Source organism: Glycine soja, chromosome 7, assembly GCF_004193775.1.
Source record: "Glycine soja cultivar W05 chromosome 7, ASM419377v2, whole genome shotgun sequence".
NCBI lineage: Eukaryota > Viridiplantae > Streptophyta > Magnoliopsida > Fabales > Fabaceae > Glycine > Glycine soja.
The window spans coordinates 20,457,484-20,483,444 of NC_041008.1; the positions used below are offsets into that span (position 1 = coordinate 20,457,484).

At 42.6% G+C, this 25,961-nt stretch overlaps 2 protein-coding genes across 2 annotated transcripts; both read left to right on the forward strand.

The window, feature by feature from the left end:
* The first annotated feature begins 17,453 nt into the window (after positions 1 to 17,453).
* LOC114420504 lies at positions 17,454 to 18,029 on the forward strand. The gene has a single exon (XM_028386384.1). It carries the CDS (start codon positions 17,454 to 17,456, stop codon positions 18,027 to 18,029), a length of 576 nt encoding a protein of 191 aa, XP_028242185.1.
* A 2,180-nt stretch (positions 18,030 to 20,209) lies between these two features.
* Positions 20,210 to 23,382, forward strand: LOC114420505. The gene is made up of 2 exons (XM_028386385.1): positions 20,210 to 20,413; positions 23,194 to 23,382. Exons 1-2 carry the CDS (start codon positions 20,210 to 20,212, stop codon positions 23,380 to 23,382), a joined length of 393 nt encoding a protein of 130 aa, XP_028242186.1.
* The last annotated feature ends 2,579 nt before the right edge of the window (positions 23,383 to 25,961 follow it).

Genomic DNA, 25,961 nt, shown 5'->3' on the forward strand with positions numbered 1-25,961 from the left:
GTACATCCCCGTGTTACGCTTTTGCACGTCTGCATCATGTTGTCACACATGCATTGTATGTTGGTCTCGTCTTTTGTCACGGGAAGCTGGAAGGTCCATATCACCTTCTTAACTGTACACATGAGGCACTTCACCCCCAAATGCGCAAGTAAGAAGAGATGATTTTCCGGGCTCTCGTGTCCGTAAATGCATTCATATCATGCATCTCTTCAAGGCATCATAATGAATATATCGTTCCTGCATTTGTCTGTTATCATATTCCAGCGTCACATTTTGCATGAGTCATTGCATCATCATGCATATGCATTCTACATACTTTTTGTTCTACAAATTGCATACCTTTTGTTTTCATGCATGATCCTTGCATTTTCCTCTGCAAAACAAAAACAAAAAAAAGGAAGCATGAAAATTCACGCTGCATATGTTCGGTACCATAAGCCAACCATGTTGGGATCATAAACCCATTTCACTTAAAAACAAAATAATTGAACATGGTACCTAATGCATGGTTAACTAAGAAAAGATGTTTCTTGGGGCATTTCAATCTCATAATTACATTTTTCATGCATGACATGTGTATTCCCGAGTCTTTCATCCCTATGAAATGTTGTTGGAGTATTGGCGATCAAAATTTCCATTCCCTGGGTTATGGGGTTGAACCAAGCTCGTGCTTTTACGGAAAGGTTCATCGAGTTAAGTTGAAGTATGAAAGTAACCATCTTGCAAAAAATTCTGGCAAAAGATGGATCGTGTTACATCGCTGCTTCGTCTACTGCCAAACACATTTAGGACTGTCGATGTCCCTGTTACTTCTAGTTTCACCTTGACGAAGATGTCATGGACCATGTTGAAAATCTAAATTGATTCAACCCCATATCCTGCGTAAAAATTCGCAATACTTCAACTATGCATCATTCGCATACATCCATGTTGTTCATTGGTTGCATTGCTCATTGTATTCTTTCCTTGAAAAAAAAAGAACTTAATCATTGTTATAAAAAAGAAAAGAACACGGTTTACGGTGCTCTTACCAAACCTGTGCTAGAGCTAGAGTAATGGGTGAAGTAGAGGAGGTGCAAGAGCAGATGAAGGCCGACATGGAGGAGCAAATGGCCACAATCATGGAGGCCATGATGAGCATGAAGAAGATAATGGAAGCTGATGCGGTTGCAATTGCTGCTACTAGCGCTGTTGTTAAGGTGAACCCGATGCCCCCATCTGATCTCAACCAATGAATCATCCAACCTCAGATATGGTAGGCAAAGATTTGGGAAGTACGGACGACCCCATGATGTGCAAATTCAAAACGAGCACGCCTTCCCGCCACATGTCCCAACTATACTCCACCCAATGTGGCGTACACTCCCAATAAGGATGTCAATAACTCTACTCCCGTACTCATTGAAATGTCTCTCAACCCATGGGGGAGGCACATGAAATTCCCCACCACAATCTAGCCGACTTCGAGCCTTGCCTCGGATATGCCACTGAAGGGCATTGAAGGAGGTGAAGATTATGCCTTTGCTAACCTAGAAGAGTTATTCCTAGTACCCAATATCATCACCCCTCCCAAGTTCAAGGTACTGGACTTTGACAAGTACAAGGGGACTACTTGCCCCAAGAACCATCTAAAGATGTATTGTTGGAAGATGGGGGCATACGCAAACGATGAGGAATTGCTGATACATTCCTTCCAAGAAAGTCTTACTGGGGTAGCTGTTACCTGGTACGCTAACTTGGAACCTTCCCGAGTCCATTCTTGGAAGGACCTAATGGTTGCCTTCGTTAGGCAATATCAGTAAAATTTTGATATGGTTCCGGATAGGATGCAACTACATAACATGTGCAAAAAGGGGCACAGATCTTTCAAAGAATGCGCCCAAAGGTGGAGAGACCTGGCAGCTCAAGTGGCACCTCAGTGACGGAGAAAAAAATGATAACAATGATAGTAGACACATTACCAGTTTTCTACTATGAAAAGATGGTGGGCTACACACCTTCAAGCTTTGCTGATTTAGTTTTCACCGACGAAAGGATCAAAGTAGGTATGAAAAGAGGCAAATTTGGTCATCCTGCTTTGATAAAAACTGGGGCAAATGAAAAGGATGAGAATGAGGGAGACACCCATGCTATGGCTTCCATTCCTATATGGCCAAGTTTCCCACTAACCCAACAATGTCATTACTCAGCCAATAACAAACCTTCTCCTTACCCACCACCCAGTTATCCACAAAGGCCATCCCTAAATCAACCACAAAGTCTGTCTACCGCACTTCCAATGACGAACACCACCTTTAGAACAAACCAAAACACCAACCAAGAAATGAATTTTGTAGTGAAAAAGTCTATAGAATTCACCCCAATTTCGGTGTCCTATGCTGACTTGCTCCCATATCTACTTGATAATTCAATGGTAGCCATAACCCCAGCCAAGGTTCACCAACCTCCATTTCTCCAAGAATACGACTCAAACGCAATGTGTGCTTTTCATGGAGAAGCCCCGGGGCGTTCCATTGAGCATTGTAGGGCCCTGAAGCGTAAGGTGCAAGGTCTAATTGATGCGGGCTGGCTGAAATTTGAGGAGAATCGCGTGTAAATCCTGACATTGACAAGAGATGCCACACATGGGGCAATTTTGAAGGCTGTTGTTAGATGTCTCTAATGACTCATCAGGATTTTCAAGTTTATACCATTATTGTAAACCACAGTTACGATGCTAAATAAAATGGATAAATTTGATATCTTTGTCCCTCATCCTCTCACAAACACATATTTGCTTATTCAACTTTCACCGGAATATGGGTGCAAGCCATTGGTCTGTTTGCTCAAGCGACCTGTGCTCCTGAGTTTGGACTTCCAAGACCGTTCAATCAAAGATTACTCGTCTTGCACGTTGGTGGGGGTGCTGTAAAATAAAGAGTAAAGTTCAAAACAAATAAGTTTCAAAATAAAAGAAAAAAAGCATTTGATTGACTGTGTTTTCAAGACGTTCATGTGACCTCATTTTATCATTCCAGAAAGTTTGTCTTTTTAGAGTGAAGTGAGTTATCAAGAATAGGATGTGGGACAAATGGCCTCAGTTATCTTAAGAAGGGGGGGTTGAATTAAGATACAAAGACTATTCCCTAATTAAACTTTCACTCTCTCTTTTTGGATTAACAATGCACCCTTAACATGAATTACTCAAAAGACAATTCAAAATAAACTTCTTTAAAGAAAAATATAAATAGCAATAAATAAAAGAAGTTTAAGGGAAGAGAGGAATGCAAACTTGATTTATATTGGTTCGGCCACTTCCCGTGCCTACATCCAGTCCTCAAGCAACCCACTTGAGATTTTCCACTCTCTTTGTAAAACTCATTTTACAAAGTCTGAACCACACAGGGACAACCCTTCCCTTGTGTTCAAGAATCCTCTACAACAAGAGACCCATGGTCTCTTAATCCATTTTCAGAAATAAGAAGAAGAGAAGAAGAAATCTCTCTTAAAGGAGATAGATTGTACAATGAAGATCAATCAAAATTCCTTATTGAATATGCAAGTGGTTGACCAAGGAATCTTTTTGAGAGGATAAAGACATTTCAGTTCAGAAAAACTCTTAATCTTTTGAGAGGATAAAGTTTTTTGGGCAATGAAAACTCTCTTTAAATTCGTGTTTCCAAGTCACCTTTGATGGCCATTCATAAAACATTTGAATAGATGTGACTCTTGGAAATTATTTTCTGAAAATCCCCTCTGGTAATCGATTGCAAGACTTGTGTAAACGATTACCATCCATGTGTAATCAATTGCACATTATAAGTTTTGAAATTCTAATTTCTAGTGACTGTTATAAACATTTTCAACTGCTGGTAATCGATTACCAGAGAGTAAATCGCAATTTGAAATGATTTAGATAGAATTCTTTGGCCAAACCTTTTGCTTTTTAAATTTGGAAACTTCTTCCTAAGATTCTAGAGATCAACTTGATCATATATCTTGATTTTCTTGGATTCTTGGATTCTTGTCTTAGAAGCACTTGATCCTGTGGCATCATCAAAACATCTTGCTTCTACATAGGAGTCATTTGACTTAATCCATCAACTGAAAAAATCCTTCAAACTATTTCTCGTCCTTGAAAAATTCTTTTTGCGAGAATCAAATCGCCCCTTTCATTCTTCCTTGCTACAAGGTTGTGAAAACAATTGGTACCTCAAAGCCTTACACTGGGGCAATGAAAGGCACCATGCATAAACCTCAAACGAACCTAGGGGCAGATTAGAAGTTCTCACCCAATGGGTTCGCAGCTACAAGGTCATGACGAAAGACAACGATTGGTACCTCAAAGCCTTACACTGGGGCAATGAGGGGCACCGTGCATGAACCTCAAGCAAACCTAGGGGCAGATTAGAAGTTCTCACCCAATAGGTTCCCTGCTACAAGGTCATGATGAAAGACAACAATTGGTACCTCAAAGCCTTACACTGGGGCAATGAGGGGCACCGTGCATGAGCCTCAAGTGAACATAGGGGCCGATCAAAAGTTCTTACCCATCGATGTTTTTTAAACAAAAAAAAGGGGACAAACCCTAGGATTTCAATGGATTGATTAAAGATCAAACGACTCCATTGCCGTCACTCCAAAATGGTCAAGTGACTAAATCAAACAGAACACACACTCTGAGGGGGTTCCCGGAGAGATTTGCAAAAGATAGGATAAGGTTGCATGGACTATCACCTCTTTCAAAAGGACAGTCAATCTTTGTTTTCCAAAAAAAAAAATCAAATCAAAATCAAAATCACAAAATAGGGAAAGAATGTCATGAACATTGTACAACTTTCCATTGCATTGCATTGTTGCATATGAGGTCCGCATTTACCAAATTTCACGACAAAGGTTGCATGCATCTGCATCCCTAAAAATCATGTTAACTGCATAGATTTCCTACATCTAATGTCCGATCTTTTGAATTTGGGATGATCGGCCCTCTCGATGAGTCAATCTCTTGCTTTCTCATAAGGGTGGACCCTTGGGTACACGCCCTCGCCTTCAGAGGACTACACGTCCTCACCTTTAGAGGACTGCATGTCCTCACTTTCAGAGGACTACGCATCCTCACCTTCAGAGGACTACACATCCTCCACTTCAGAGGACTACACGTCCTCGCCTTCAGAGGGCTACACGCTCTCGTTTTCAGTGTGCTCCATATCCACACCTTAAGAGAATTTAAGGTCCTTTGCCCTTAGATGCTTAACCGAGACTTGCGCTCCCGGTTAAGGGGCCAGTAGTTTCCTTTTATTAGTTCCTTGGCCACCCCCTGATATTGGAGGGCGACCAACTGTGCGAGCACAGCCAGAGAGGGAGGCTATCACGCTGCTACTATACATACCGGGGCAAGATTTCACCCGTGCCGCTGCAAAGAGACGAGTGCGGATCGTGTGCACCAACATGACCACTCTTACACAAATACAGATGACGTTGCTACTTAGAAACATTCTGCCCAACGACCACAATGCCGATCTCCCCCGGTGGAAGTATCAGTTGGTCTGTGTCGTTCCGACGTAGGTAAGTATGCATATGGCTAAACTGATTTCTGATGCCATCCACTATTTGCAGGGATCGTGCCCACAAGACACCCAGCGGACCCGGAGAAGTCCAAAAGGGTCCTGGGGTTTCCAGCTCTAGTTACAGGCCTCTGTCCGTCCTACAGGGTGCCCGTCCCCCCAGCAAGGTCATGCCATCGTGACATAGGTAAGTATGCACGTGGCTCAACTGATTTCTGATGTCATCTATTATTTGCAGGGGTAGCACACACAAGACACCCAGTGGACCCGGAGGAGCCCAACAGGGTCCTGGGGTCTCCAGCTCTGGTTACGGGCCTCTGTCAATCCTACAGGGTGCCCATCCCCCCCAGCAAGTTCATGCCATCGTGACATAGGTAAGTAGGCACATCTCTCAACTGATTTCTGATGTCATCTATTGTTTGTAGGGATCACGCCCGCAAGACACTCTGTGAACCCGGAGAAGTCCAATAGGGTCTTGGAGTTGCCAGCTCTGATTACGGGCCTCTGTCGGTTCTACGGGGTGCCTGTCGCCCCCAGCAAGGTCATCAGGCCCCCTACTAATTGAGTTTTCATCAAGAAGTACTGCGCCCCCAGGCAGGCACAGGGCGAAACACCCCAGCAACCTGGGGATGGCCTGCAGCGGGCAACAGACGCACCGCCACCACCTCCAGAGTTCACCTCAGCTCATCCACATAAAAGTTAGAGCATTGCCTACGACACATGGCCGACCAATAGACGACCAAGTCCAAAGCCAAAGGTAAGCAAAGTACTAGGTCCGTGACCAACAAGTCATAAGGCGTCCAGCTCAAGACGTTAAAGAAGTGCTACTAGGAGGCAACCTAGTACCTTTTGAATCTATGCTTGTTATTTGATCACTTTTTATAGTAGGAAGCACCTAGTTGCTCATGATCCTAGGAATTTAAATAAAACAAGCACAAGCTCAGAAGGTAGTCATACCTCACAAAATATATGTATGTGTGTTTAGGTAGCAAGATACCTTGGATATGCATGTATATAGCAAAAACATCTCACAAAATATATATATATGTATGTTTAGGTAGCAAGATACCTTGGATATGCATGTATATAGCAAAAATACCTCACAAAAATATACACATGTTTAGGTAGCAAAATACCTCAAGAAAAGAAAAAAACAAAAACAAACAAGAAATAAACACATGATAAAAAGGAAAAGAGTAAAAAGAAAAATAAGTTGTCTAGCTGAAAAACCAACATGCTTGTGAAAAGAGATAATTTCCAAATTTTCTTTGAAAAAATTCACTGATAATAACCAGTTTTTGAACAAAAATGTGTGTACACATTTGAAGGGTAAATGCTGTGAAAGTTTTTCCGAACACCCAAAATAGACTCGGATGAATGCACAATTTGATAAAAGAACATATTTTGGAAACACTGGGTTGACTTAAATAGGGAAAATGAATCCTGAGCCCTAGTGTCACATAACCATAAAAACTTGATGCTTGAGTGTCCTCATAGGTGCATGCATGACCAGTTTTGCATAAATTTTCCTAATCGTCATCGTTGCATGTGTGTCATGGAAATAATGTGGGGCATCCCCTTTATCCCTGAACCACTGTCCAAACCCTGACATATATCATGTCCAGCTATTCTACAAGCCTTGAGCCAAAATCCCAACTTACCATAAACCTTGACCCAGGGTGAGAATGCCAATCCTTGCCATCAGAAGAAAACAAAAAAGAAAATTCCCAATCAAAGAGTGGGAGAAAGCAAAAATGAAAGAAAATTCCCAATCAAAAAGTGGGAGAAAGCAAAAAAAAGAAAGAAAATTCCCGATCATGGATCGGAAGAAAACAGAAGAAACATCCAGAAAGGTCTTTGGACCAGACAATATTTGAACAATACAGAATTGTCACCAAGTAAACAAGAAAAGAAAGGAAACCACGATCTAAAGTGGTCCTCTCCCTTTCATTGCCAACCAAAATCCTGTGCACAAGTGACTTTCTCGCCCCGCACTAAACAAAAACAGAAAAGGAAAAGGCCAAAAATACTCAAAGCCAAATTTCCTACCAAGAAAACTAACCATTCCCAAGAAAAAGTCCTATTGATCCATGATCACGCATGTAATCTTTGATTTGATAGGAAATGATTTGCAAAATCAAGTCATGACATATCTATGGTTCAGAATTAGGATAAAACACTTACATGTGTGAGATTGATACACTTTGAGTGATTTTCTCCTATTCTTGTTGAACCCAATGTTTCCTCTAAATGGTAATTTAGAAACGAAATGCTAACATCCAAAATCTCATTTACGGTTATGAGAAAATTTCATCAGCATACTCTCCTTCCTCGATAGACACATTGTTTTTCATCCAAAAAGCATATGTTGCTCTGATCAGTTGGAAGTTTTGTCTCTTTACTAAAGCATGTTCGCATTTTAGTGAAGAAAACACCAAGACTATTTTTAGTCTCATAGTTATCAAGAACTACGTAGGTCTGAGTTCCTCATCACAAATTGAGGATAGGTAGGAGCAAAAGCCCTGCTTTTGTCGACCACCCCACCTTTTGTTACCGTGACCCAAGAGTCCGGTGGCATACGGAGCCACATGACCGTGGGATCCCCAAATCCGTATGTTCCATCATTTATCATTTGTATGTTCTCTTGTTTCTATGACTTTAGGGACTAATGTTTGTTTTGTTTTTTTCGATTGTCGTTTGTTTTGTGCATACATTTTGTTTGGATTGTTGCGTTAGTGCTTACTTCGTTATTGTCGGTAATGTTTGTTGAAATTCCGGAACCTTGTAGAGTTTTCCTTTAGGAACGTTGTCCTAAAAATAAAACGAACAAAAATCATGATAACACCAAGAATAGAAAAAGAAAGAGGTGTTGTGAACAAATATCGTGAAAAGAAAAGAGTTTTTATATGTAAAATTGTATGGAAAGATTTTGTGTGTGTATAAATAATGTGTGAAAAGAAATTCTTGTGCATGAGCAATGAGTGTGTATAAAGAAATTTTTGTATAAACCACGAGTGTATGTTGAAAATACGAAAAAGAAGTCTTTGAACAAGAATAGAGTTTTTATATAGACCATGTTGATATAAAGAGAAAGAGTTTTTAATGCGTGTGTATACAGAAAAAGTTTGTCGTGAATAGGAATGTAGGTGTACAAAGAAAAAGTTTTTCTCATAGATAACGATGGATGTATAGTTTTTGCGAACATAAAAAATGAAACAAAAAGAAAAAAGAAAGAAAGACCTCGAAGGTCGGCATGTTATGGTCATAGGAAGCATAAATCATTCGTAGAGAGCAAACATATCTTTTGGAAACAAGAGACTGACGCTAAGAGTTTATTTTCTAGAATAACCGAGATGAGAATGGATGGATTCATTGAACCGATGAAAGAACATAATTTGGAAATATTGGGTCTACTTGTGTAAATCCCAAGCCTTAGTATCACAATGCCATAAACTGGATGCTTGAGTACCCACCTAGCTGTAGCCATGACTAATTTTGCATGTTGTTCCCAAATCATCAATGTTACGCGTGCCTTGTGGAAATAATATGGAAATTCAACCCGAGACCGACACCTTGACACATGAATTTGTTTTGCCCCAGATATCAAAATCGGGCTCGCACGATGAAAAGACCATGTTGAGACACAACCTTAAGCTACTTTGAACCTTGGCCCATGAAAAGAATCCTCATCCTTTCCCCCGGAGAAAAGGACGGCAAAATCTCCTCAAGGGAGAGCGAATAACGAATACTAAAAACCCGAATTCCCAATCAAAGATCGGAAAGGAAGAAATGAAAAGAAAGAAAAGAAAAGGAAAAGAAGGATTCCCGATCAAAGATCGGAAGAAAGTAAAAAGAAAAAGATCGAAGAAAAAACAGAATAATTCCCGATCAATACAGGAAACCAGGAAAGAGAACGGAAGATCTTCTGACCAGATAAATTTTCGGCTGGGCAAATGACTGCCGGCAAAGGAAAACCCATTTTTGAAGTAGTTCTTCCTTTGGGATTGCCATTCAAGGTCGCTCCCGGTTGGCGGTATCCTGCCCCACATAAACAAAGAGGAAAATACCGAAACACCCAACTTTCTCTCCAAAAACACTACCCTCGGGAAAATCCTATTGATCCGTGATCGTGCATGTGATCTTTTGGTTCGATAGGAAATCATGTGCAAAATAAAGTCATGGTGCAACTATGGTTTGGGATTAGGGTAAAACACTTGCCTGTGTGAGATTTTATACACTATGTGAGATTTTATTCCCGGTTTCAGTTTGACCCGACGTTTCCCCTGAATGTTCATTTAAAAGCTAAATGTTGACATCCTGCCCTTCATTTTCAGTTACAAGGAAAATTACTTTTGGCATGGGTATATTGTTTCTCTAAGATATGGTGCTATCGCGAATGATTCATTTTTCCTTACTAAAGCATGTTCCCCTTTTTAGGTGAAAAAACCCGGTGGACCATTGGGTCCACCCTCAAATTTTATTAGAGTTCTATGAATTGATTACCTAGCGTTGTTCGTCTATCCTCCACCCTCAAATCTTATCCAGAGCCCCATGAATTGTTTGTCATTCATGCATCCTCCACCATCGAGTCTGGAGCCCCACGAATTGATTGCCTAGCGCTGTTCGTCTATCCTCCACCCTCAAATCTTATTCGGAGACCCATGAATTGATTGCCTAGCGCTGTTCATGCGTCCTCCACCATCGAGTCTGGAGCCCCACGAATTGATTGCCTAGCACTGTTCGTCTATCCACCACCCTTAAATCTTATTTGGAGACCCATGAATTAATTGCCTAGCGCTGTTCATGCGTCCTCCACCATCGAGTCTGGAGCCCCACGAATTGACTGCCTGACGCTGTTCGTCTATCCTCCACCCTCAAATCTTATTCGGAGACCCATGAATTGACTGCCTAGCGCTGTTCATGCGTCCTCAACCATCGAGTCTGGAGCACCACGAATTGAATGCCTAGCGTCGTTCTTCTATCCTCCACCCTCAAATCTTATTCGGAGACCCATGAATTGATTCCCTAGCGCTGTTCATGCATCCTCCACCATCGAGTCTGGAGCCCCACGAATTGATTGCCTAGCGTTGTTCGTCTATCCTCCACCCTCAAATCTTATTCGGAGTCCCATGAATTGATTGCCTAGCACTATTCATGCATCCTCCACCATCGAGTCTGGAGCCCCACGAATTGATTGCCTAGCGTTGTTCGTCTATCCTCCACCCTCAAATGTTATTAAGAGACCCATGAATTGATTGCCTAGCGATGTTCATACGTCCTCCACCATCGAGTCTGGAGCCCCACGAATTGATTGCCTAGCGTTGTTCGTCTATCCTCCACCCTCAAATCTTATTCAAAGACCCATGAATTGATTTCATAGCGCTGTTCATGTGTCCTCCACCATCAAATCTAGAGCCCCACGAATTGATTCCCTAGCATTGTTCGTCTATCCTTCACCCTCAAATTTTATTCGGAGTTCAATGAATTGAGTGCCTAACGCTGTTCATGCGTCCTCCACCGTCGAGTCTGGAGCCCCAAGAATTGATTGCCTAGCGCTGTTCCTCTATCCTCCACCCTAAAATTTTATTCGGAGTCCCTTGAATTGATTGCCTAGAGTTGTTCATGTGTCCTCCACCATCGAGTCTGGAGACCCACGAATTGATTGCCTATCACTGTTCGTCTATCCACCACCCTCAAATCTTATTCGAAGACCCATGAATTGATTGCCTAGAGTTGTTCATGCGTCCTCCACCACCGAGTCTGGAGCCCCACGAATTGATTGCCTAGCGCTGTTCGTCTTTCCTCCACCCTCAAATCTTATTCGGAGACCCATGAATTGATTGCCTAGCGCTGTTCATACGTCCTCCACCATCGAGTCTGGAGGCCCACGAATTGATTGCCTAGCGCTGTTCGTCTATCCTCCACCCTCAAATCTTATTGAGAGATCCATGAATTGATTGCCTAGCGCTGTTCATGCATCCTCCACCATCGAGTCTGGAGCCCCACGAATTGATTGCCTAGCTTTGTTCGTCTATCCTCCACCCTCAAATCTAATTCGGATTCCCATGAATTGATGGCCTAGCGCTGTTAATTCATCCTCCACCATCAAGTCCAGAGCCCCATGAATTGATTTCCTAGCGTTGTTCGTCTATCCTCCACCCTCAAATTTTATTCGGAGTTCCATGAATTGAGTGCCTAGCGTTGTTCATGCGTCCTCCAGCGTCGAGCCTGGAGCCCCACGAATTCATTTCCTAGCGTTGTTTGTCTATCCTCCACCCAAAAATCTTATTCGGATTCCCATTAATTGATTGCCTAGTGATGTTCATTCATCCTCCACCGTCGAGTCTGCAGCCCCACGAATTGATTGCCTTGCGTTGTGTGTCTATCCTCCACCCTCAAATCTTATTCGGATTCCCATGAATTGATTGCCTAGCGCTGTTCATGGGTCCTCCACCATCGAGTCTAGAGCCCCACGAATTGATTGCCTAGCGTTGTTCGTCTATCCTCCACCCTCAACTTTCATTCGGATTTCAATGAATTGACTGCCTAGCACTATTCATGCGTCCTCCACCGTCGAGTCTGGAGCCCCATGAATTGATAGCCTAGCGCTGTTCGTCTATCCTCCACCCTCAAATTTTATTCGGAGTCCCATGAATTGATTGTCTAGCGTTGTTCATGTGTCCTCCACCATCGAGTCTGGAGACCCACGAATTGATTGCCTATCACTGTTCGTCTATCCACCACCCTCAAATCTTATTCGGAGACCCATGAATTGATTGCCTAGCGTTGTTCATGCGTCCTCCACCATCGAGTCTGGAGCCCAACGAATTGATTGCCTAGCGCTGTTTGTCTATCATCCACCCTCAAATCTTATTCAGAGATCCATGAATTGATTGCCTAGCACTGTTCATGCATCCTCCACCATAAAGTGTGGAGCCCCATGAGTTGATTGCCTAGCGTTGTTCGTCTATCCTCCACCCTCAAATTTTATTCAGAGATCCATGAATTGATTGCCTAGCATTGTTAATGCATCCTCCACCATCGAGTGTGGAGCCCCACGAATTGATTGCCTAGCGCTGTTCGTCTATCTTCCACCCTCAAATCTTATTGGGTGTCCCATGAATTGATTGCCTAGCGTTGTTCATGTGTCCTCCACCATCGAGTCTGGAGCCCCACGAATTGATTGCCTAGCTTTGTTCATCTATCCTCAACCCTCAAATCTTATTCGGATTCCCATTAATTGATTGCCTAGCGCTGTTCATTCATCCTCCATTGGTGACTCTGGAGCCCCACGAATTGATTGCCTAGCGCTGTTCGTCTATCCTCCACCCTCAAATTTTATTCGGATTCCCATGAATTGATTACCTAGCGTTGTTCATGTGTCCTCCACCATCGAGTCTGGAGACCCACGAATTGATTGCCTATCACTGTTCGTCTATCCACCACCCTCAAATCTTATTCGAAGACCCATGAATTGATTGCCTAGAGTTGTTCATGCGTCCTCCACCACCGAGTCTGGAGCCCCACGAATTGATTGCCTAGCGCTGTTCGTCCATCCTCCACCCTCAAATCTTATTCGGAGACCCATGAATTGATTGCCTAGCGCTGTTCATACGTCCTCCACCATCGAGTCTGGAGTCCTACGAATTGATTGCCTAGCGCTGTTCGTCTATCCTCCACCCTCAAATCTTATTGAGAAATCCATGAATTGATTGCCTAGCGCTGTTCATGCATCCTCCACCATCGAGTGTGGAGCCCCACGAATTGATTGCCTTGCGCTGTTCGTCTATCTTCCACCCTCAAATCTTATTTGGAGACCCATGAATTGATTGCCTAGCGTTGTTCATGCGTCCTCCACCATCGAGTCTGGATCCCCACGAATTGACTGCCTAGCGTGGTTCATCTATCCTCCACCCTCAAATCTAATTCGGATTCCCATGAATTGATTGCCTAGCGCTCTTAATTCATCCTACCCCATCGAGTCCGGAACCCCATGAATTGATTGCCTAGCGTTGTTCGTCTATCCTCCTCCCTCAAATTTTATTCGGAGTTCCATGAATTGAGTGCTTAGGGTTGTTCATGCGTCCTCCACCGTCGAGTCTTGAGCCCCACGATTTGATTGCCTAGCGTTGTTTGTCTATCCTCCTCCCTCAAATCTTATTCAGATTCGCATGAATTGATTGCCTAGCGCTGTTCATTGATCCTCCACCGTCGACTCTGGAGCCCCAAGAATTGATTGCCTAGCGCTGTTCCTCTATCCTCCACCCTCAAATCTTATTCGGAGACCCATGAATTGATTGCCTAGCGCTCTTCATGCGTCCTCCACCATCGAGTCTGGAGCCCCACGAATTGATTGCCTAGCGTTGTTTATCTATCCTCCACCCTCAAATCTAATTCGGATTCCCTTGAATTGATTGCCTAGCGCTGTTAATCCATCCTCCCCCATCGAGTCTGGAACCCCATGAATTGATTGCCTAGCGTTGTTCGTCTATCCTCCACCCTCAAATTTTATTCGGAGTTCCATGAATTGAGTGCCTAGCGTTGTTCATGCATCCTCCACCATCGAGTCTGGAGCCCCACGAATTGATTGCCTAGCACTGTTCGTCTATCCACCACCCTTAAATCTTATTTGGAGACCCATGAATTAATTGCCTAGCGCTGTTCATGCGTCCTCCACCATCGAGTCTGGAGCCCCACGAATTGACTGCCTGACGCTGTTCGTCTATCCTCCACCCTCAAATCTTATTCGGAGACCCATGAATTGACTGCCTAGCGCTGTTCATGCGTCCTCAACCATCGAGTCTGGAGCACCACGAATTGAATGCCTAGCGTCGTTCTTCTATCCTCCACCCTCAAATCTTATTCGGAGACCCATGAATTGATTCCCTAGCGCTGTTCATGCATCCTCCACCATCGAGTCTGGAGCCCCACGAATTGATTGCCTAGCGTTGTTCGTCTATCCTCCACCCTCAAATCTTATTCGGAGTCCCATGAATTGATTGCCTAGCGCTGTTCATTGATCCTCCTCCGTCGACTCTGGAGCCCCACGAATTGATTGCCTAGCGCTGTTCGTCTATCCTCCACCCTCAAATTTTATTCGGAGTCCAATGAATTGATTGCCTAGCGCTGTTCATGCATCCTCCACCATCGAGTCTGGAGCCCCACGAATTGATTGCCTAGCGTTGTTCTTCTATCCTCCACCCTCAAATTTTATTTGGAGTTCCATGAATTGAGTGCCTAGCGCTGTTCATGCGTCCTCCACCATCGAGTCTGGAGCCCCAAGAATTGATTGCCTAGCGCTGTTCGTCTATCCTCCACCCTCAAATCTTATTCGAAGACCCATGAATTGATTGCCTAGCGTTGTTCATGCATCCTCCACCATCGAGTCTGGAGCCCCATGAATTGATTGCCTAGCGCTGTTCGTCTATCCTCCACCCTCAAATTTTATTTGGAGTTCCATGAATTGAGTGCCTAGCGCTGTTCATGCGTCCTCCACCATCGAGTCTGGAGCCCCACGAATTGAATTCCTAGCGTTGTTCGTCTATCCTCCACCCTCAAATCTTATTCGAAGACCCATGAATTGATTGCCTAGCGCTGTTCATGCATCCTCCACCATCGAGTCTGGAGCCCCCCGAATTGATTGCCTAGCACTGTTCATCTATCCTCCACCCTCAAATTTTATTCGGAGTCCCATGAATTGATTGCCAAGCTTTGTTCATGCGTCCTCCACCATCGAGTCTGGAGCCCCACGAATTGATTGCCTAGCGCTGTTCATCTATCCTCCACCCTCAAATTTTATTCGGATTTCCATGAATTGATTGCCTAGCGCTGTTCGTGTATCCTCCACCATCCTATTCGGAGCCCCATGAATTGAATTCCTAGCACTGTTCATGTGTCCTCCACCATCATGTCCGTAGCCCCACAAATTGATTGCCTAGCGCTTTTGGTGTATCCTCCACTATCCTATTCGGAGCTCCATGAATTGATTGCCTAGCGCTGTTCATGCATCCTCCGTTATCAAGCGCGGAGCCTCCGGTGACTGGGAAATGTTTTTTTGTTATTTTCCCGATCGGTTCCTTCGCCAAACATGTGTATATGTGTATATTATGTTATCGGTGTTTTTGTTGTTTGTGTTTGTTTTGTGTTGTGCAGAGAAAGAAGAAGGAAAGACGGGAGTCGTCATAGACCAACCATGGAAAGGGCGAAGACGGATGAAATTAGTGTTTTATCTTTGCTTTCCTCTTATCTTCGATAAAAAGTAAGTAAAGAGGGGCAACTATCATACCCTAATTTCGTCCGGGGACCATTGATTAGTGGCATGCAACCTTTGTTTGACCGCTTCGAGGTACTTGGCACCCTTTGTTATACAATACGTGAAGTTTCAAGACATGCCGGAAATCAAAAGGAAGTATTGTTACGCAATCCGTGAGTTTCCGTAACATTCTGAAAGCTAAAAAAGGAGTAATTACATGATCTGTAAGGTTCCGTAACCTTACGGAAAGAAAACAAGTATCGTTACGAAATTCGTAAAGTTTTGTAACGTTACGGAAAAAAGAATCACCAAAAAAAGAAAAGGGGTGTATTTAGTAAAAAATGGGGTGCAAATAGAAACCAGGCCCACTTGGGTCTTCCAGGATGTTCCTCCAGAAGGCGGTTGCTTCTGGAGGAAGCAACCTGGCTCGCCTGGGCGAGTTGGGTGGCAAGCTCCTCCCCTATTTTCCTATAAATAGAGGGAGGAGTGGAGGAGAAAGGGGTTTAGCCCTTCTGGTACTTTGTATTCACTTAAAATTAGGGAGGAAAATTGTTTCCATGAAGAAAATCCAAGCCGAGGCGCTTCAGTAACGTTTCCGTGGGTGATTTCTTGAAGATTTTCAACCGTTCTTTGTCGTTCGTCGTTTCATTCTTCGTCGTTCTTCGGTCTTCAACCGGTAAGTTCCCGAAATCGAACTTTTCAATTCATTCTTTGTACCCTTGGTGGTCCCTATTTGTTTCGCATACTTTTATTCTCGTTTCATTTACTTTCCATACGCCCTTTTGATGTGGTTTAGTCATTTACTTAAGTCATTTTCTCGCCTAATAAAAAAATAAAATAAATTTCCACCGATCATTTGATTTGTAATATCCGTTAATTTCTGTTAAAATGAAATCCGATCGTTCGGTCATGCCGTAAGCACGTTGGAAACCAAAAAGAGGTAAAGTAATAATATAATAATCAAAAAATATCTTTTAGTAAAATAAACGAAAAAAATCAATCGGACGTTTCTCTTTGGGATTTCTCTTTCTTAATTGAATTGACTAATAACTAAAGTGAAACTAAGGCTAAAATCAACTCGCAAAGTCAAGCTCGTCCGCAAAAAATCACTAAAAAGGATTTTAAGGTTTGATACCTCAGTTTTTCTCACCAAGTAAAAATAGGTCATTTTAAGGTCCAACGCCTTAAAAGGACCTCCTTCCAAGTAAAAAGAATCGCTTGATTTGCCCTTTAGAAAGAACTGCGTAGGTCAGATTTCCTCTTCGATGGAGTGTACGTAGGAGCAAGAGCCCCGCTTTTGTCGACCTCAAAAATAAAAAAGAAATAAAAGTTTAGGTACACAATTTCACACAATTCTAAAATTAAGGTTGTTGTCCTTTAGGACAAACGTGAGAGGTGCTAATACCTTCCTCAAACATAAATACAACTCCCGAATCTGGAATATTCTTCATGACCGGTTTCCTTCAGTTTTTCCGACGTTTTCCACAAATAAACGTTGGTGGCGACTCCGCGCGTATTCCTTTCATGGGACACGCACCCGTGAGCCCCGCCTCGCTCACCCGCAGAAGGGAAAGTTGCGACAGCGACAATTAGCTCGGTTCCTTGACATCTTCAAGAAATTGGAGATAACAATTCCCTTTGGAGAAGCCCTGTAGCAGATGCCACTCCATTCAAAATTTTTGAAAGATCTTTTAACTAAAGAGAGCAAGTACATTCATAGTGATAATATTGTTGTGGAAGGAAATTGCAGTGCAGTGATTCAAAGAATCCTTCCACCGAAGCACAAGGATCCTAGGTGTTTCACAATTCCCTGCTCTATTGGTTTTGTGTCTGTTGGAAAATCTCTCATTGATTTGGGGGCCAGTATAAACTTGATGCCACTCTCCATGTGCAGTAGACTTGGAGAGTTGGAGATTATGCCAACAAAGATGACACTACAGCTTGCAGACAGATCTATTACCAGACCTTATGGAGTGATTGAAGATGTTCTGGTTAGAGTAAAACATTTTACTTTCCCTGCAGATTTTGTGGTCATGGATATTGAAGAGGACACTGAAATTCCCTTGATCTTGGGACATCCCTTCATGCTAACAACCAGTTGTGTAGTAGATATGGGGAAAGGTAAATTGGAATTGAGCGTGGATGACCAGAAAGTTACATTTGACTTATTTGAGGCGATGAAGCACCCAAATGATCACAATGCCTATTTTAAAGTAGAAAAGGTGGAACACTAGATAGATATGGTAGCTAGAGCCATGGTACTGCAATCTCCACTTGAAAAAGCACTGAATAACACTGTAGAATGTCTGACCATGGAAGAAGAAAAAGAAGTGCAGACTTGTCTTGAAGAATTAGATGGTGTAGAGGAAAAACCTGTTGGGCATGTGGTATTTGAAGAATTGAAAAACAATAGGCCAACAGAAAAAGCTAAAGTAGAGTTGGAGACCCTTCCTGAACATCTAAAGTATGTATTTTTAGGGGAAAATGAAGCCAATCCTGTGATCATCAGCAGTTCTTTGAGGAAGGAAGAGGAGGATCAACTGGTGAAGGTATTGAAGAAACATAAGGCAGCCGTTGGATGGCACATTTCTAATTTGAAAGGAATCAACCCTTCTTATTGTATGCATAAGATCAATATGGAAGCTGACTATAAGCCTATGAGACAACCACAAAGAAGATTGAATCCGGTTATGAAAGAGGAAGTGAGAAAAAAGGTGCTTAAACTGCTGGAGGCAGGCCTCATCTATCCATTCTCGGATAGTGCTTAGGTTAGCCCTGTACAGGTGGTTCCCAAGAAAGGAGGCATGACAGTGATAAAGAATGAGAAGAATGATTTAATTCCCACAAGAACTGTCACTGGCTGGAGGATGTGTATTGATTATAGAAAACTAAATGAAGCCACCAGAAAAGATCATTATCCACTTCCCTTTATGGATCAGATGCTTGAAAGGCTAGTTGGACAATCATTCTATTGTTTTTTGGATGGATATTCTGGCTACAATTCAAATTGTTGTATATCCAAATGACCAAGAAAAGAAAACATATACTTGTCCCTTTGGTGTGTTTGCCTACAGGCGAATGCCATTCGGTCTTTGCAATGCTCCTGCAACTTTCCAAAGATGTATGATGGCAATTTTTGCTGACATGGTGGAGAAATGTATTGAGGTGTTCATGGATGACTTCTTCGTCTTTGGTTCATCCTTTGATGGTTGTCTATCAAATTTAGAGAGAGTGTTGCAATGATGTGAAGAGACAAATTTGGTGCTTAATTGGGAAAAATGTCATTTCATGGTGCAAGAAGGTATTGTGCTAGGCCACAAGATCTCTGCGAGAGGGATTGAAGTTGATAAAGCAAAGTTGATGTGATTAAGAAGTTACCCCCTCCTATTAATGTCAAAGGAGTGAGAAACTTTTTAGGGCATGCTGGGTTTTATAGGCAGTTTATAAAGGACTTTTCAAAGATTGCCAAACCACTCAACAATTTGCTTAACAAGGACGCAATGTTTTTATTTGATGAAGATTGTTTACAAGAATTCAACGCCCTAAAGACCAGCCTAGTGTCTGCTCCTGTGATTATAGCTCCAAATTGGGGTCAAGAGTTTGAACTAATGTGTGATGCAAGTGATTATGCTATAGGAGCTGTCTTGGGCCAGAGAAAAGGCAGAGTATTCCATGCAATTTACTATGCCAGCAAGGTTCTGAATGATGCTCAGATTAATTATGTTACCACAGAGAAGGAAATGCTAGCAATTGTTTATGCATTGGAAAAATTAAGGTAATACTTGGTGGGTTCAAAAGTAATAATTTACACTGATCATGCAGCCATCAAGTATTTTCTGAATAAAGCTGATTCCAAGCCTCGGTTGATCAGATGGATTTTGTTACTCCAAGAATTTGATCTAGTTATCAAAGACAAGAAAGGATCTTAAAATTTGGTAGTTGACCACTTGTCAAGACTAGTCAATGAAGAAGTAACCCTAAAGGAGCTAGAAATAAGAGATGAATTCCCTGATGAATCACTGTTTATGGTAAATGAGAGACCATGGTTTACAGATTTGGCTAACTTCAAGGCAGCTGGAATCATTCCCAAGGATTTGAGTTGGCAACAGAGGAAGAAATTCCTACATGATGCTCGCTTCTATATTTGGGATGATCCACATTTGTTTAAGATTGGCGCTAACAACCTTTTGAGAAGATGTGTAACAAGGGAAGAAGCCAAGGACATACTATGCATTGTCATAACTCACCATGTGGAGGGCATTATAGTGGAGACAAGACAGCAACTAAAGTTCTACAATCGGGAGTCTTCTGGCCAACACTTTTCAAAGATGCTCATGAACATGCCATTCACTGTGATCAATGTCAAAGGATGGGAGGAATTTCTAGGAGAAATGAAATGCCCTTGCTAAACATCATGGAAGTGGAAATCTTTGATTGCTGGGGAATTGATTTCATAGGTCCTCTTCCTCCATCTTTTGGAAATGAATACATTCTTATAGCTGTGGATTATGTCTCCAAGTGGGTTGAAGCAGTGACAGCTCCAAAGAATGATGCTAAAACTATGGTAAAGTTTCTGAAGAAAAATATTTTTGCTCGCTTTGGAGTGCCTAGAGTCCTAGTAAGTGATGGAGGTTCTCATTTTTGTAATAGCCAACTGCAGAAGGTGTTAGGCCACTATCATGTCACACACAAAGTAGCCTCACCTTATCACCCATAAACAAATGGCCAAGCTGAAGTCTCTAACAGGGAATTGAAGAAAATCTTGGAGAAAACTATAGCTTCCTCGAGAGAAGATTGGTCAAGCAAGTTGGATGATGCATTATGGGTTTACAAAACTGCATTCAAAACACTCATAGTCTTATCACCATTCCAAATGGCTTATGGAAAATCTTGCCACCTACCTGTGGAACTGGAACACAAAGCATATTGGGCTCTAAAATTCCTTAATTTTGATGAGTCCTTAGTAGGATAAAAGAGGAAGTTGCAACTCTTAGAGCTAGAAGAAATGAGGATGAATGCCTATGAGTCTTCAAAATTGTACAAAGAAAAAGTGAAGGCCTATCATGATAAGAAGCTGCTCAAAAAGGAGTTCAAGCCAGGACAGCAAGTATTGTTGTTCAATTCAAGATTAAAATTATTTTTAGGCAAGCTGAAATCCAAATGGTATGGACCCTTCATCATCAAAGATGTCAAGCCCTACGGGGCTATGGAATTATTTGATCCTCAATCAGAAACTCTAGAGAGAACATGGATAGTAAATGGTTAAAGATTAAAGCAGTATCATGGAAGGAATATTGAGAGGATGACCACCCTTATGTATTTTCAAGACATATGAAGTAAGATGTGTCAAGCTAATGACATTAAATGAGCACTTACTGGGAGGCAACCCAGCCCTTTTTAATTTCATGTTCATTGCATCTAGCTATGATTAACTTATTTGTGATCGTGTAAGAAAATCATCAGCATGTTTTGCATTTTGATATGGGGTTGATTAAGCTTTTCTGAAGCTGTGGATGGAAAAATAACTTAGAAAATTTTTCAATTATCCACTCGCTCAGCGCGCCCTATGCGCTTAGCGAATCTTTATGCACGCGCTGAGCGAGTCACCTCTAGCGCTAAACGCATCAACCCCTACTCATTGGCTGATGGGGCCTCGCTAAGCAAGCCCTGTGCGCTAAGCCCAAAAACCTCTCTAGAATTTCATCTTTTGGAATTGGGCTAAGCGAGTCATCTCGCTAAGCGCACAGCTGCATCTCGCTAAGCACCCCAGTGCACTAAGCGCAATTCCCTCTCTGTCTGGAACTTCATGTGAATTGGCCCAGTGGGTCAGCCCGCTAAGCCCAAATCCCTCTCTGGTTTGGAATTGCACTAAGCAAGACCATCTCGCTAAATGAGCCCCACTACTACATCAGGAAGCATTTAATTTGCTAAGTTGGCTCATGCCCGCTAAGCGAAAGTTACAGACCAATCAGAGATGTAGATCTCGCTGAGTGCGTACCCTTCGCACTAAGCCCAAATCCTTCTCGGGTTTTCTAATTTTTGAATTGGGCTGAGCGAGTCTACCCTCTAAGCATGTGGATTTGAATTCTGAAAACTCAAACGTCATTGAGTGCTCGCTTAGCGAGTCAGTCGCGCTAAGCGAGGTAGTCGAAACTGCCAAAAATAAACATTACTGCCTTAGGCATTTTCTTTTGAGCAAATTATAACTTTCCTCATCATTGGCATTCCCTGCACTCATCTGCACTACGCTTCTATTGCATTTCCTACTTCTCTGTGCTTCCTCTCTGCTCATCATACTCATCAATCCAAGTAAGTGTTTTCACTTAACTTTTTAATTCTCGATTTTGAACCTTAGGATAGAAGCCATGCTTAGGTTTGAAAGTTTCAATTTTGTGTTGATTCTGTTGTTGTTTGGTTAGTTGTTAGAGAGCATGTTATTAGGGGTTTATTTTCTCACATAATGTATATGATTTTGTTGTGATTTGATTAGGTTTTGAGGCCTAATAGGGGTTCGTGGTAGGGGGCTGAAAAACCCCAATTTTTTGGAATTTTCGATGTTCTCACAAAGCAAGTTCATCAATTCTTGTTGAATTTCTGGGTTTTCTGATGAACTCGCTAAGCCGGCCCTGTCCCGATAACCGTGTTCATAATTTTTGTTTGAATAATTGAATGTTTGTATGAACTCGCTCAGCCACTGCACTTCGGCTTAGTGAGTGTTTAAATTTTCAGATTTTGTTTGTGTGTTCGTATGAACTCGCTAAGATGGCATGCCACGCTTAGCGAGTTGTGTTGCTTGAGTCAGAGTCTAAGAGGCTTTTGGTTGTCTGTTACTGGTTAAGCGAGTCAGTCTCGCTAAGCCACCTAGCCTCTTTTAGTGAATAAGCCTGGCCTAAGCGAGTTAGTCTCACTAAGCCCAAAGCAATTTAGTTTTCTGAGTTTTTGTTCATGCGCTAAGCGAGTCAGTCTTGCTAAGCTTAATTTCTTCTTTGTTTTGGAATTGGGCTTAGCAAGCCTGCTCGCTAAGCCAATTAAGTTCCAGTGGTCAATTTGGGCTAAGCGCCTACTGGCACTAAGCCCACATGTAGTGTGTCGCGCTAAGCGAGCCAGTCTCGCTAAGCATAATTAGCTCTCTGTGAGAGAATAAGGCTTAGCGAGCCTGCTTGCTTAGCCATTGTGTTGTATCAGCTAAGCGAGTGTGTCTCGCTTAGCCAGTGTCTTTTGTTTTTGTGTTGTACCACTAAGCATGCCCTGCGCGCTAAGCGTGAGCTATGATTTACATAAGGCACGCTAAGCAAGTCACTCTCGCAAAGCACCCAGTTTGTTTTTCTGTTTTATTTTTCTGATTTCAGTTGAAATAAAACCTGTCTAACTTGATTCATGTGACTCTTTTTGATGCAGATGGCCTCCAGGAAGAGGAAATCCATTGCCTCCCGGCCCCGGGAGCCTTACGATACTACCAGATTCATCTCTAAGGCTGCCTGGGAGAGGTATTCCCAGAACGTTCACTCCCGGAACATCCTTCCGAAGAAGAACATTGTTCTCTACGTCACAAAGTATGACGAGTTTCGCCAGGAGTGCGAGAGGTGATGTTGGCATAAGTCCTTGACCAGGCAGATGGATGGACACGTAGATGTGGCCCTGGTCAAGGAATTTTGTGCAAATTTATATGATCCTGAAGACAAATCCCCCAGGCAAGTTCGAGTGCGGGGGAAGCTAATTAAATTTGATGTTGCCTCTCTGAATGCTTTTCTGGAGACACCGCCAGTTCTAAAGCCAAGGAAGCAGTATATGGCGTATACCATGTTCTGCAGCACTCGCATAGACCCTCAGAAGCTAGCTACCAGACTGTCCATGCCAGGGAAGGGATTTGTACTTAATGCAGAGGGCGCGCCCTGGAAGCTCCCGAGGAAGGATTTGACTACACTGGTGCAGACCTGGAGCATCCTATCATATTCTAACCTCGCCCCCACTTCTCACACATCTGATTTGAATATGGACAGGGCGAGGTTAGTTTATGGACTTGTTATGGGGATGGACATCGACGTGGGCTCACTTATCTCAGGACAAATCTCTCAGATGGCCCAATCCAACTCCTCCAGGCTCAGTTTTCCCGCACTTATCACAGCTCTGTGCGAGGCCTGAGGAGTAGTTCCAGACTCATTGACATTTGAGTCCTTGAGCCCTGCCATTAACTTGGCATACATAAAGAAGAATTGCTGGAACCTGGATGATCCCATGATCACTTTTCCAGGGACCCGCAAGGCACGGGCTCGAGGACCGGAGGCTTCTACTACTGCTCCTTCTTCTTCTACACCTTCAGCTCATTCTGCTCCAGCTCCACCACCATCACCATTAGTCCCAGCACCCTCCAGCACCTCCATGCAGAGCTCAGACGTTCTAGTGCCAATGCTGCAGAGCCTCCACCATGGCTTATGCCTGGTTATGCAGAGTATCCATGGCTTGGCTCAACATCGGCCCATTATCAGCATGGAGGAGTTTAAAGCTCAGATGGCCTGGCCAGGAGTCCAGCCTTCTCCTTTGAGGGGAGGTGAGGCTTCCACAGCCCAGGAGCCTCATCCAGAGCCTTAGTCATAGCCGGAGGCTACTCTAGAGACCACTCCACGGACTTCTCTAGTTACTACACCAGTTTTGGAGGTCTCAGAGAAGGAAGATGGCGCTGCAAATACAGATTATGCAGCAGATATGGCAACAACGCAGAGCACCTGGGATCCATGGCCTGCAGCAGCTCAGGATATACCTCAGCCAGCCCAGGATGCTCCCTCCTCACCTCAGGACGAGCCCATAGCAGCACAGGAGGAGCCTTGACAGGATTTTGATTTACTTTTCATGTTACTGATACACTTTTATGTTTAGTTTATGTTTTTAATTTGAGTTTTATATTTAGTTTATTTAGTTAGCAAATTTGAAAGCTTGTTGAATAGTTTGCAGTTTGATTATGCAATGGTTTGCTTTGATTTGAAAATTCTATGTTTGTGTATGATTTGAATTGATCGATTACATGGATTGAGTGAATTGTGATGCTTAGATCACTTGCTTTGAATAAGTATGTGGTAATTAGAAGAGAAAGAACATGAATTAGGGGCATGACTGAAAATGTTAGTTGGTTTGACAGGTAAATTGTGAAGGTAACCATTAGCCGCAACCCGGTGAGTTGTGTGAACTTTAATTGTGAGAGAACGACTAGCATTGGGTATCGATTTTTGCATGAATATCATAATACTGAATGAATGAATGAATTTTGGAAATGGTGAAGGCCATGATTGATTGAAATAGCCACTTAGCCAAAAAGCTTACCCTATTCGTGAATGATAAATCCCTTGCACCCATGTTGAGCTTTTTTTTTATTGATTGAGCTGAACCTTGAGCCTGTAAATTCATAATCTCCATCTACCTTTTCTTAGGTTGTAAGAGAGCATCATGGTTCAAAGCAAATTTGCCCCAAATTTGGGGGAGATTGTGGGGTGATGATAAGAGTGGTATGACAAATAACAACCACACAAAAATTTGTCAAGAAGCAGTAAATATAAGCTGCTAAAATAAAAAAAAAACGAAAAAAGAAATTTCAAGAATAAATGTTGTGTGAGCTATTATTTGAAGCTAAGTGCCTTAAATGTAAAAGGCAAGTAATTAAAGCTGGAATAAAAAAGAAAATAGTTGATCTAAGGATGAATGCTCTCCTAGAACTTAAGCTTTTACATCCTAGAAAAACCATGAATTGTTTGCAGCCCAGCCTCATTACAAGCCTAGAAAGTCCTTCGGATTCAAATTGTGTATTTGTAATTGTATGTCATGAGATGAAATTCAAAAGTTGGGACTTGTGCTGGTTGTTGATTGATAAATTGCCTAAACACTTGTGCTTGAGTGAAACAGTGACCGAGAGGAATTGGCTTGATGAACCTTCCTTGATATCTGTCTTGCTTGCTAGCTTATTTCACTTGTGTTGCTTAATAATCATGTTCCTATCTTTGAAATTCTGCATATCTCTATGAGAAGTTATTGGTTGAAAGCATTGCTTGCCACTTGTGTTCATGTGATTGAATTACTTGGAACAAACACAACTTTGAATAACCACTATGAGCATATCACTTAAGGATAAGTGAACTGTTCTTTCTTTCCTTAAGGACAAGCAAAACTGTCAATTTGGG